This window comes from Lontra canadensis, unplaced genomic scaffold (assembly GCF_010015895.1).
Source record: "Lontra canadensis isolate GAN:19392208 unplaced genomic scaffold, GSC_riverotter_1.0 scaffold124, whole genome shotgun sequence".
NCBI lineage: Eukaryota > Metazoa > Chordata > Mammalia > Carnivora > Mustelidae > Lontra > Lontra canadensis.
Genome location: NW_022631118.1, coordinates 465,623 through 479,191, shown reverse-complemented (window position 1 = coordinate 479,191; position 13,569 = coordinate 465,623). Strand labels below are relative to the sequence as shown.

The window sequence follows — 13,569 nt, the reverse complement described above, 5'->3', positions numbered from 1 at the left end:
CACACTGTGTGTGGTGGGTACTTCGTATGTATTATTTAATTGGCATCTTTTACTGATAAAGATACTGAGGCACAAAGAAGTACCTTGCTTGAAGGCCTTTGTTGCAGTTTTCAGCGGCTGCACCACAAACTGTGTCACAACTCAGTGACTTAAAACAAGCACCATTTCATTGGCTCATGACTTTGTAGGTCAGCAATTCGGGCTGAGTTCAGGTAGGGCCACTGACGTGACTGTGGTTTTCTGGCCAATTAGAAAAAGAGCCCCAAGTGGGAAATGCCCAGCGTGCCAGCACCTTTCAAGCCTCTGCTTGTGTCCTACTTGCACACGGGCTATTGGCCAAAGCAAGTCACATGGCCAAGTCCATGGTGGAGGTGCGGAGAATAAACACCACCTCTTGATGGGAGTTCCGTGCCAGGTCACAAAGCAGAGGGGTGTGCTTGCAGTGGGGGGAGCAACCACCCAGCTGCTGAGGGCACCATGGGGCCCAAATCCCATGCTTCATCATTAGGGATTTCTTTGAGCACTTTATAGTTGCAAGGCCTGGTTATACAACTTCCCCTCCTCTCCCAGCCCTGGAGTCATGATCACTGGTGACTGAGGACAAATGATGTTGAGAAAAGATTATCCAGTAAGCCTCAGTTTTGTTCTGGTGATGTTTTCTAGAGGAGGGGATGTGGTCAGGGGGTACCACTGAGCACAACGATGATACAGATACATACTAAGCGCCATCTGTCACCCACTTTAGGGAAAAGGCTTGTTGCCATTTGAGACCAGGATGCAGAGGAGACTGCAAGGCTGGCCGTTTTGTTCATTTGTTCTTTCATTTGTTTGTCTATTCATTCATTCATTCATTCATTCATTCATTCACTTAAGATACCTTCCCTCTGTCTTCATCACCTTGAGGTGCTCTCCTTTTAAAATGTGCAAGCATGTGTGCAAACACGGGTGCATGTGTGAGCATGTGTGTACAGCTCCCCTCCCCCCCAAACCCCGCCTCACTCATTTTCCCCTGAACTCCCTCAGTCAGCCTGACACAAGATAGCCCTCCATCATCATATGTTAGCCTGGGAGGGAAAAAGGACAGAAGTTGAGAGTGTGGGCCAATTGCTAATCCTTCCAGGAGATGCAAAAACAAAATAAACAGACAACAAAAAAACCCACTGTGTTTTCATCATTTAGCTAAAAATAATGTTCAGATTACCAGTAATAGTCCTAGATCATGAAATGTATCTGTTGTGTTTTGAAGTGACAAATGCTGCAGCATCCCTCGGGTGGCCCATTCTTTGTGCTCAATCGCAGTGTTCCAGGCTTTCCCAGGCACGGCCACCTGCCTTACAGGCTCCTAGTGGCAGAAGGGGCCTCTGAGACTTGGCTCGGGGTGACATGGAGGGGGCCCGAGGAGTGTCCACACCCAGCCACAGCTGGTGACAGGTAGAAACTGATTGGTGTAACAAAGGGACTCTATTTTCCACTTGCTCAGGCTTTGATTTGATTTTGCGCTGCGCTCAGGGGCGTGAAGTCAACTGTGGACCCCCAGGCAAATTTTTGGGAAGGTGTCTCCTTTCTGATGTCGACCCTCAGGGATGCAGGTGGTGGAGCAAGCCTGAGACTAGGAGCCCAGCCACGGGGGTTCTGTCTCCAGCTCCATCCCGGGCTCACCCCGAGTCTTTCTGGAGTGATGCCTCTTTGTCTGTTGCCATTCATGTTTCCATCAGGCCATTGGGTCTTCTCTCCTTTCTCTAATATTTTTCTTTACATTGACTCACTTAAAAAAAAAATCTCCCCCTAACAAATTAGGGGGAAAGCCACCTTGTGCATTGGGAAGAGTACAGGTTTTAGAGGCAGCTGGTCCTGAGGTCAAGACTCTGTCCCTTGTCACACCCTCTGATTATGGGGATATTACCAGCTCATCTCTGGATCGTTCCAAGAAGAGTAAGTGGCAGAGAGCATAGCGCGATGCCTGGCAAACACCAATGCTAAATCATTGTGTATCTTATGAAAGAATGGAGCATAAATATTTTTCCTATGCACTTGGGCATCTTTCCTCTCTCCTCCAACCTCCATCGCCACCACGCAGGTCAGAGCCCAGCGACTGTTTTGCCTGCAAAAGGGCAATCGTCCGCTGACTGTTCTCCCAACCCTGAGGCTTGCTCTATTATGCGTACTCCACACTCCAGCCAGAGGCACTTTCCTTCTCAAAAAATTTAGAAATGGATAATACATGCACTTGGTAAAAAGCAATGATTAAATAGTACAGAGTTACACAGAAGTAGGTCTCCTGTTGCCCAAGTGCCCCTTGCTCCATACAACCTCGGTTCCTGGTTTCTAGTTCAGCAGTACCTTCCCACAGAGATGTTTGCTTCATCAACAGGCATACACGGATGGGTGTGTCCTGCCCACCCCTGTTTTTATGCAGGTGGTAACAGTGGACCTAGAGTTCTGTATCTTGCTTTTGAAGATCTATTTTGGAGATTGGTTCATAGCCTAATAATTAGAGGCTCTCATGGACTGGGCATTGAACTAAATGCTTTACATATCTTAATTCATTTCATCCTCACCATGATCCACTGAGGTGGCTGGTAGTATTCCCAGCCCATTTTAGAGGCGAGGGATATGAGGCACAGAGAGGTCAGGTAGCCATCTGAAGGTCACCTGGCTGGTGACAGAGTGACAGAGCCAGCTCTTAGTCTACTCCCCTAAGTTACTTACAGAAATACATTAAATTATTTCTATAAATATATGTAAGTCCTACATACATTTATTTTGGAAGGATACGGTCTTTTACATTAGTGGACGACAAACAGCTTGGTGAAAGCAGAAGGGTTCCAGAAGTTAAATGAAGGCTCAACAGCATTCATTCTCGCTGGTGCCCACTCATCAGTAGAGGTATTAGACCTGTGAGCGCCGAACTGAGTTTTCCCCGCTGACAGAACTGAAGAGAGCTGGAAGGGTTACTAATACATCTGTAACACCTAAAAATCATCTTGCTGACACAGGTGGTTCCCATTTCACACTTTGAGAAACACTGGCCCAGTGCAAGTTAGCTGGGCTCTGGTCCTTGATTTTACCCATCTGTAGCACGAAGGCACGAGACTAGAGAAACTTTGAGGCTCTGCTCCAGCTTTTGTCTTCCTGTCATGTTACCCTCAGAGGGAGACGAGGGCATGCCTCCAGCTCAGGGTGAGGCAAGGTGGGCTCTGTCCAACCACCACAGCCTGCTGGCCAGGGTGTAGCCCAGGTTCCCTTAGGGATGGAAGTGGTCCTAGGAGCAGGGAGACAAGGTTTCCCTCCAGACAGCCTCCTCACCTCCCCCGGCTTTCCCTCCAAAACATTCCTTCACTCGCTCAGTTTGCATTTACTGATCCTCCACTGTGTCTGGATGACGGGACATGGCTACACCCTGTGTCAAGTGTCCTTGTGGGGATATGGACACAGTGGGAGGAAGGGTGGGGAGATGAAGTCCACCTGGGTATCGGGGAGGCCACAGAGAAGAGGTGGCATTTGATTTGGATCTGAAGGACCCTGGATTTCCCTGGGGTCCATAGGGAGGCTGGGGAAGCAGCCCTGAAAGGCAGCAGCGAAGCAGGAAGCTGGGATATAGCGCCAGCAGCCCCCTGCTCAGGCGGTCAGTACTCTCTGTGTGTGAGTTAGGCACTGAGGTGGGCCGGTTGGGCCCAGGACCGAGGTGGGCAATGGGGAGGCTAGCGGGGGCTCCTTCAATAGCGAGGGGCAGAAATCCACGCAAGCTGGCAACAATGAAGAATCAGTGTATCAAATCTCAGGTTCACACACCTGTTTGGCTGTCTCCCCAGTACGGCGTGTATTCTGTGAGGCACACACACCCTGTTTCCACAGAGTCGTATTGCCAGCACCTGGTGTCGGATCTGGCCTATCACAAGCTGCTCAGCAGATAACCTAATGATCGAGGTGTAGCTCTTCTCCACACATCTTCGAGGCAGCCTCACCAGATCAAAGTCTGGAGAGCACACCTCCTCCATTTTATCCTTATTCCCTCCCTTACTTTTCCTCCTTCCTTCCTCTGTCTCCCTGTTCTCCTTCCCTCTTTCCTTCTATCGGTCCATCTGTTTGCTTTCCTCTGTGATGTCTTCATCATCAGGCAGGTTTCTCCCACAGGGTAACAAAGTCACTTTTTATCAGCTCGGGTGCCTCCTGGTGGAAAATTAATATACCCTTTCCAGCGTTTCCCTCAAAGTCCCGGATTGGCCTAGTTGGGATCGTGGGTTCCAGTCACTGTGGTCAGGTTGACATCATGTTTAGTCACGCCTGGGTCTCATGCCCGCCCCTGGGATTGGAGGGAGGGGTCAGTCTCCCAAGAGCCACCAGGACTAGAATGCTGGAGGAGAATTTTGGGGATTTCCTCAAAGGAAATTGGGAAGCTGTTCCAGAAAGAAGAGGACTGGATGATCCCAGGCAGAGAAAAACAACAGGTGTTCACCTAGGGGGAGTGTCTTGGGGAGAATATGGAGGTGACTCCTTTGGCTAGTACTCAAGCAAACACCTGATACACTTCTACCTGTAAGCTGTTCCTCAAACCTGTTTGACTCCTGTGCTTTCTGGGCTTAGTGCTTACAGCGCTCCCTTTTTCTGGAATATTCTACCCCCACCCCTGCCCTGTTCACACACGTAACCGCTACTCTTCCTTCAAGGTTCAGTTTTATTTATTTTTATTATTTTTTAAAGATTTTATTTATTAGAGAACAAACATACACAAGCAGCCGGAGGGGCAGAGAGAGCGGGAGAAAAATACTCCCTGCTGAGCAAGGAGCCCCACATGGGGAGTGGGGCTCCAGCCCAGGACCCCAGGATCATGACCTGAGCCAAGGCAGATGCTCAATCAACTCACCGACCCAGGTGCCCCTCTTCAAGTTTCACTCTAGATGACACTTCTTCTACAAAGCCATCCTTTAGTATCCTATATTTCCCTTATCATAATGCTTGTTACACCATGTGATAACAGCTTGTAAGCTTGTCCATGTCCCCTCTAGAGAGTGTATTCTGTGATGAATACACAGGAGACCCTGTCTGTCTTTAACACTATAGTATTTCCTAGTATAGTACCTGGTGCATAATGAGCTATTCAGTAAATATTGAACAAATATTTGAATAATATTTGAAAAAATATTTGAATAATGTTTGAACAAGTATTTGAACAAATACTTAACAAATAAATATTGATCAAAGATGTAGCTCTCTCCCTACTTCCAAATGTATTCACCAGAGTCAAAGGCAGTAGAACTGTATCTGTCCCACTTGTTCTCCCTCTTCTCTTTGCTCTGTTATTTGCATCCATCCATCCATCCATCCATCCATCCATCCATCCATCCATCCACCCATCTGTTTACCCACTCACCCATCTGTCCATTCAACCATCTCCCTCTCTGTCCATCCTTCCATCGATCAGTCTTTCCACCTACACACCCAGCCAGCTGTCATTCATTCATGCGTGCAAATATATCTAATACTTGCTGGGTACCACTCTCTGCTTTAGTACAGGGAATATGTTCATGACCTGGGTCCTGGCCCTCTGGACTTTGCACTCTAGTTGCAGTGAAACAGTGTGTGGACATACAAAAAGAGTAAAGAAGATAGCAATTATAAGTTCCAGAGAGAACGTAGGCCACACAGAGTATGGGTGGTCATACTGAAATTTGGGAACTCGCTTTTCCTTCCAGGATGTCTTTGGCATGCACTGGCCCGGAATTTCCCCCATACACAGCTCTTGGATGGCTCAGAGACAGCCCTGTCTGTGGGGTAGAGGAAGTGCCGTGAACTTATTTGTTGAGGAGCTATTGTCAAACAAGGGATTCTTATCTTGCCCCAGCGTGTCCCCTTTTTTGATGCTCTCAACTTCCATATTTCCTTTGGCTTCTTTTGCATTTAAATGAGGGTCTGAAGGACTATACGTATAATACTTGATTTCTTGATCTGAGGATTTGGGAAGTGCAGAAAGCAAAGTTTATGCAGCAAAAGGCAGCGTGATTACTACAAACAGCAAGTGTCCACAGCTCAGAAGTCCTCGCTATCTGGCTTGCTGTGTGACTTTGTGCAATTCACTTGCCATTTCTGAGCCCCAGTTTCTTTCAATGATGGGCTAATACACCAAGATGTCTGGAGAGCCTTTTGAGAATGTATGAAACGGATCTGTGTCCAAGAACAGTGGTTTCAATTTATATGTCCCTACAGGGTCCTTCTCACCCTGTGCTAGTCTTGTTCCAGGGGGTCTCCCTGATAGGTTCTGGAGGGTTGGAATGCAGCCCATTAAGCCAGGCATTAAGCCAGGTGGGTGTCTCTGAGGGGTTCTTCAGAGGTGCCAAGTTGAAGGCTGGGTCTCAGTGCCTTGGCCTCAGCTGAACTCTTGCATCCACCTCTGCTCCCTTCCCAACCCCGACACCGCTGTCAGCCAGTCACTTTATAGTCACAGCTTATGGAGCACCTTCCTATCCACCCCCATTCTGGTCTCTACCAGGCAGCACAGAGAGGATAAGCTGAGGGGAAGGCTGAGTCTCAAAACCAAGTCTCCAGTCCCTGTGGGGTAGAGAATCGCTTTATTTCTATTTTGTGATTTCTGCATCTGTAAAGCTCGGGTCATGTAGTGTCTACCTCCTATGGTTTTTGTAAGAAATGAAAAAGTTAATATATGTGTAGTGTTTAGAACAAGGCTGGGCATGTAGTAAGTGCTCAGTAAGTGTTGGCTGTTCTCACCATTATTGGTACCATGCTGCCTCCCAGGGTTGGAGTAAAGGTTAATTGAAATGCTCCTTGGGGATAATAAAAGAGGTTTGCAAACTCTGAAGTAATTGATAAGTTTAAGTATTATTTAACACATCCTGGGCTGGTAATATTGAGAAGACTCTTCTAAACTATTGAGCTAAGGATCTTTCATGCTAAAGCCTGTGTTTCAGGTAATTAAATAAAGGAAACATCTAGGGGATTCTGGATATAGTTAAACTCGTTTCTGAGAGGTCCCCAGGTAAACTCTTGTGGCAGCTGTCAGGTATAAATCACCCTGAGCAATCAAGTTCACTGTTATTTTTAGGATCAGGAATTACCAGTTGGATCACTGGGAGTTTAGCCCCGGGGTCCTCTGGCTATGGGACTTTTGCACCTCCGTTCAGAGAAATGTACGAGGAAGCTTGATTTGTTGCAGAGCAGGAAGAGTACTCTGTGCTTGGAGTGGAAAACTAGGCAAAGGGAAATGTGGGAGGCTGAGAACACCCAGCTGGGATGCTGACCTTGAGTGAATAAATGGATGGATGCATGGATGATTGGACAGGAAGATCTAATTGCAAATAGAAATGCTCTCTCTTCCTCTGATCTGTTCAACAAAGATGATAGATTAATGGTGAGATAAGCAGACTTCAGCAGCTGAAACAGAAAAAGTGGCTTTAGCAGGAATCATTGAACCCAGAAAGGGGTGAGTCCAGAAATGGACACTACCAGCAGCATGGTAGAAAAGCAAAGAAACCAGTAGTGCCTGTGAACGTGGAGGAACGGAGAAAAGCGTGAGAACGGAAGGCAGAGGCCTGAGAGACTTCAGCAGGTATTCCCAAGTCTTACCCGCGTGACATTACAGGAGCGCTGGTATAAAGATGGTGGAAAACTGGCAATTGCTTTGGTTCCCTGTAAGCCTGCAGTCATTCCTTTTGGCCACTAGATGTCGAGAATACATCTATCTGGCACGCTCTGGTCCACTAAGTTTGGAAATAAACTTAGTGGAACTGGCCTAAGGAGTGGATGAAATCGCGGAGAATGGCATCTCTAGAGGCTTTATGGCAACTCAGAAAATCAGCCATGAGGGGAATGCAGAGAAGAGGTCTTCCACCAGGACCAATGAAGAAAAGTTGATTGCATTTTTTATTCATTTACCGTTTTGAAATTTGGGAAGGTTTTCAAGATGAAAGAGGAAGGGAGAAACATGGTATAGAATAACATTTTGCATATTAGCTAATGTTCTTTAGTGTTCTTAAGCATTTTCCTGAAGTCAAGTGAGTGAATTCAAGGTTCTCAAACCCTCAGCCCAAATCAGGGGTGCTGATGGTGGTGGTGGTGGTGGTAGCAGCTGATGTCTACATGTTTCCTACTATGTGGTGGGTATTATTCTTAGCACTTACCTAAGTGAACTCATTTAATCTTCATAACAAATCTATGAGGTAGTTGCCTTGGTTATCCCCGTTTTACAGATGAGGAAGCAGAGGTCAGAGAGGTTCTGTGACTTGCCGAAAGTCACACAGCTGGTAAGTGGCACCATCAGGATTCAGCCCAGATGTTTGTACCAGAGTTCATACTCTACAACACCTATCACGTTCTACAACAGATGCTCCCCTATTAACTCCTGGCCTATTTTCTATGCAACAGATCAAGGCTGTGATTTCATGGTAAGAGTTACAGAATAATTCCTCACTGTAATAAACTGACTTCACAGTTCATATGAGAATCAATAAGGTTATAATGCTGGCCAGGAATTCATTCCAAGTTCCCCGACTTAAAGGGCCCCATTAGACAGGAGTGTATCCCAGCCCCACGTGGAAGCCTCTGCTCTTTTCGCTGCTGTAATTATCCAAACAACAGAAGAGAACAAACAAGTTTCAAAAGCCGTGGAATCCAGAAATTTCATGTGTTTCTTAGCACAGAAGGATGCTCATAAACTTGATACTGCATAGAAAAGTTTGGGGACTGGGCGATAGAATCCTATTAGTATAGGACTGCCTGGCTTGCTCTAAGGCTGCCCAAACTGTTCATACCTGCTGAGAAAATGGTATTGAATTATGGAAACTGTATGATATGGTAGAAAGAGTGGTGGATTAAAACTCAGAGACCAGATTTTTAATTTGGTTAAATGTACTTTTCCTAATGGACCCTCCATTCCACTCCTAGGTATTTACCTGAGAGAAATGAAAACATACATCCACACAAAGAATTATACATGGACATTTTTAGCAGCTTTATTCATGATAGACCAAAACTGTGAACAACCCAAGTAACTATTAATATGTGAATAAATACACAAATAGTGATATAGATATACAATGCTATATGATATAGAAATACTATTCAGTAATAAAAAACTGATATGACATGGGAGAAAAATTATGCTGAATGAAAGAGGGCAGACCCCACAGAAATTATATGCTTTGGTTCCATGTATATGAAGTTTTAGAACACACAAAACTCAACTGCAACAACAGAAAGCAAATCAGTGATTGTCTGGGCTGGGGGAAGGGATAGGGATCTTTGTGGTGTAATTAAAGTGTTCTGCAGCTTTGTGGTATTGTGGTATTGTGGTATTACCCCTGCTGAGGCAAAGTTTGGAGATTACACTGATGATATTGTCCAATCGTGGATAAACCACTTAGCCCTTCTAGGCCTCAGTTTCCCTATTTGTAAAATTTGGTGGTTGGACTAGATAACGTTTAGAATTTCTTCTGTCTCAAAAACTCCCTTGTTATAACAATATCCGACTTTTACAATGGGAGTAGAAGAGCAAAGTGTGGTCTGCTTTGTGGGAATTCACTGTATAGCCAAGGATGAGTTTATTTCAGAAAGCATAGAATAGCAATTAGTATTTCCAGTAATACTCCTTTCAGGGACAGAGCCATTTGCAGGCCAATAAGGAAACAGCTGAGAAAACAATTTGCATGTTCCCATGGAAGTTCCATGAGTATTGGAGGGGGGGGGGGCTTCCCAGTGACCCTGGGGGGGGGAGGAGAGGGACAAGAGTCATGGCTGGCCAAAGAGGGTGGCTGAGGGAGGGCCAAGTATGTCCTATCACCTCTGAGACTCCCAAATGCATGGAAGCTTTTAAATTTACTCATCCTGGCATTCAGTGAGGACTTCATGCTGTTGCTGAAGATGATAATGGCAGGGAGGCTGCTACTGGTGGTCATCATCATTTCCACAGAGCTTATGTGCAAGTAAAGCACAGTGGGGAGCTCAGAGTATGTGGTGGGAAGAGGGCAGGATACAGAGCCTGAAGGGGGCTGGGAGCACCGGGGCCACATGCTGGGCCGTGCAGGCTGCTGATTTCCTGCCTGTGTGTGTCCCCAGGTCATGAAAACCTACCACATGTACCATGCGGAGAGCATCAGTGCAGAAAGCAAGCTGAAAGAGGCTGAGAAGCAGGAGGAGAAGCAGTTCAACAAGTCGGGAGACCTCAGCATGAACCTGCTCCGTCATGAGGACCGGCCCCAGCGCCGCAGCTCTGTGAAGAAGATTGAGAAGATGAAGGAAAAGGTAAGTGAGGGCCTCAGAGAAATTGAGGGCAGGGCAGGAAGCAGGCGCATACTCCCTGCTGACAGCCTTGGCTTTCCCCTCTACACCCTGAGGGGTATGGGATAGAGGGGTGCCAGCATGTGCGCTCTTGGAGGTCAGTGTCATGGAGGAGGCAGGGCTGGCCAGGCCTCACTGGCACTTGTTAGGCCTGACCTTGTGCCAGGATCAGCAGGCAGAGAAAGCGCTCAGCTGACAAGAGAGCTGAACTGTGACAAGACTCACACCCAGCAAGCACGTTCTTGGATGGGCAGGAATCACCAGGCATTTGGAGGGGCGGGACCTTGCTCAGGAGGCCATTTTGGTGGCTGGAGAGCTAGTTGGGGCAGGGCAGGTCCCAATAGGAGGAAAACAGCACTGGGCTACCAACCAGCACCTGGGAGCCCAAGGATGAACCCATCCAAAATGCCGCTGGCAAGCCCAAGATGGGAGATTTAGAATCACTGTGTCTTGGTGCTGGACACGTGCTTTAGTAGGGCACTGTGAAATGAGTGCTCATTTTGGAATCACGCAGTCGGAGTTTTGAAAGTGCCACATTTACAGTACTTCTCTGAACCTCGGTTTTAAAATCTGACGGTGTTGGCAAATGACTCTTCTCTCTCAGGTCAACTCTGATCGACGGGTAGTAGCTGCCCAGAGCTCTGTGTTGAAGACTGTGAAGCCCCCTCCAGGCATTAGTTAAAAACAGTGCTGTGATCAGTTAACGATGTCTGCAATGGCCAGGGAATTTAGAGGGGAATTTAACATGCTTTTATTATCCTAGACTAGGTTACTTCTAAAGTTTCTTTCTGTGTAAAAGCCATGATTTTCTTGTTGAGTTCTCTGCATTTATTCATTCCATGTGATCAGTACACATTTTTTGAGCTCTTTCTAGGTGCCAGACATTGCACCAGATATTTATTTGGGCTTTTCTGCATCTCATTCTATGATTACATGGCCCTGCAGCTCTTAAAAATGATAGAGTGAGTGTAAAAGAAATTCACCGGGGCCTAGGTGAGCTGGAAAAGTAACCGTAAGCAAATAAAACAAGGTTCCAGGGTAATTTCCAACGGCAAAGAAAAGTAGGTTTCCCAATAATTAGACAGAGACCCAATTAAAAAATGTGTAAAGGGTGGCTCAGCCCTTGGGCGTCTGCCTTCGGCTCGAGTTGTGATCCCAGGATCCTGGGATCGAGTCCCGCATCGGGCTCCTCACTCAGCGTGAAGCCTGCTTCTCCCTCTCCCATTCCTCCTGCTTGTGTTCCCTCTCTTGCTATCTCTCAACCTCTGTCAAATAAATAAATAAAATCTTTTAAAACAATAGGTAAAGGATTTGAATAGACCTTTTTCTGAAGAACTTGCATGAGTGGCCGAGGAGCACATGAAAAGATGCTCAGCATTATTAGTCATTAAGGAAATACAAATCTAAACCCCAGTGACATACTATTTTCATACCCACTAGGCTGGCTAAAATAAAAACAGGTGACAGTCACAAGTGTTAGTGAGGTGGTTGAGGAATTGGCACCCTTATATATTGCTGGAGGGAACATAAAATGGTTCAGCCACTTTGGAAAAGAATTTGTCAGTTCTTCAAAATATTAAACATGAAGTTATCCTATGACTCAACAATTCTCATAGGTATCCACCCAGAGAAATGAAAATATACTTTCACACAGAAGCCTGCACAGGAATGTTCCTAGTAGTATTATTCATAATAGCCAAAAGGGAGAAACAATCCAGATGTTTGTCTGGATGAGTGCAATGTGGTTTAGCCATACTGTGGAATATTATTTAGCCAGGAAGAGGAGTGAAGTGCTGATACAGACTACAACACAATGTACCTTGAAAATAATATGCTAAGTGAAAGAAACCAGTCATAATATTGTATGAGTCTCTTTATATGAAATGTCCAGAATAGACAAATACATAGAGACAGAAAGTAGATTATTTGTTGCCAGGAGCTGGGGCAGAGGAGAATGAAGAGTGACTGCTAATGGGTAGAAGGTTTCTATTTGAGCTGATGAAAGTATTCTAAATTTAGATAGTGGTGATTGTTATACAAATCTGTGGATATACGATAAACAGATAAATAAATAAATAAATAAATAAATAAATAAAATAGGCAGGCAGGGAATTACAGAACTACAACATTGGAGATAAATAGAGGAGTAGAGAGACCATTGACTGGGAGGTCTGAAGACTTAAGTTTAGTTCAGAGTTGTTGCTAATGAGCCATTTAGTTTTTGGACAAGCCCCTTTTTTTAAAGAAGTCTCCACACCCAACATGGGGCTCAAACTTATGACCCTGACATTAAGAGTCACACAATCTACTAACTAAGCAAGCCAGGTGCCCCTCAGCTACTTCTTTTTGGTTTTCATTTTCTCATCTGTGAAATGGGTGAATTAAACTGAGATACCTTTAATATCCTATTTTAAAAATTTTATTTTATTTTTTCAGTGTTCCAAGATTCATTGTTTATGCACCACACCCAGTGCTCCATGCAATATGTGCCCTCCTTAATACCCACCACCAGGCTCATCTAACTCCCCACCCCTCCCCTCCAGAATCCTCAGTTTGTTATAGGTATAAATTTTTATGAATCAATGAAGGGCTGGAAGTGGTTTGGGGGCCATTATAGCCCCCTGGGAATGGGTGAGGAGTATCAAAACTCTCTGTGAGGGGGTGGGTGCATGGCTGGTATAGGATTGGTAACTACCGGAAGAAGTCTGTTTCCTAGAATAGGTGGACCGTGGGGAAAGGTCAGAGGAGATCTCTGAAGAGAATTCAAAGGTTGACATAGAGACATCTCTATTGAATAGCTAGGAGAACTAGATCTGGAATTAAAAAATGTGGGTTTTTTTAAATTTTAAATTTTTAAAAATTTTAGTTCTAGTATAGTTAATATTTGGTATATTAGTATCAGTTGTGCAATATAATGAATCAATAATTCTGTACTTTACTCAGTGCTCATCATGATTCGTGTACTCTTAATCCCTGTCACCTATGTCACCCATCCCCAACCCACCTCCCTTCTGGTAATGACCAGTTTGTTTGCTATAGAGTTGTCATTTTTTTGTCTGTCTCTTTTTGTTTGTTTTATTTCTTAAATTCCATATATGACTGAAATCATATGGTATTTGTCTTCCTCTGACTTTTTCACTTATTATACCCTCTAGATCCATTCATGTTGTTGCAAGTGGTATGATTTCATTTTTTTAATAGCTGAATAATACTCTGTTGTGTGTGTGTGTGTGTGTGTGTGTGTGTGTGTGTTATATCTTCTTTGTCCATTCATCCATCAGT

At 45.3% G+C, this 13,569-nt stretch overlaps 1 protein-coding gene across 6 annotated transcripts in view; it reads left to right on the top strand.

Moving 5' to 3' along the window:
• Positions 1-13,569, top strand: part of SRGAP3 (SLIT-ROBO Rho GTPase activating protein 3) — a 252,163-nt gene that overhangs the window by 167,034 nt on the left and 71,560 nt on the right. For all 6 annotated transcript variants that reach the window (XM_032841606.1, XM_032841605.1, XM_032841604.1 and 3 more), the window contains exon 5: positions 10,066-10,251. In XM_032841606.1, the coding sequence (XP_032697497.1) occupies positions 10,066-10,251 (186 nt within the window). The remainder of the gene's footprint in view (positions 1-10,065; positions 10,252-13,569) is intronic.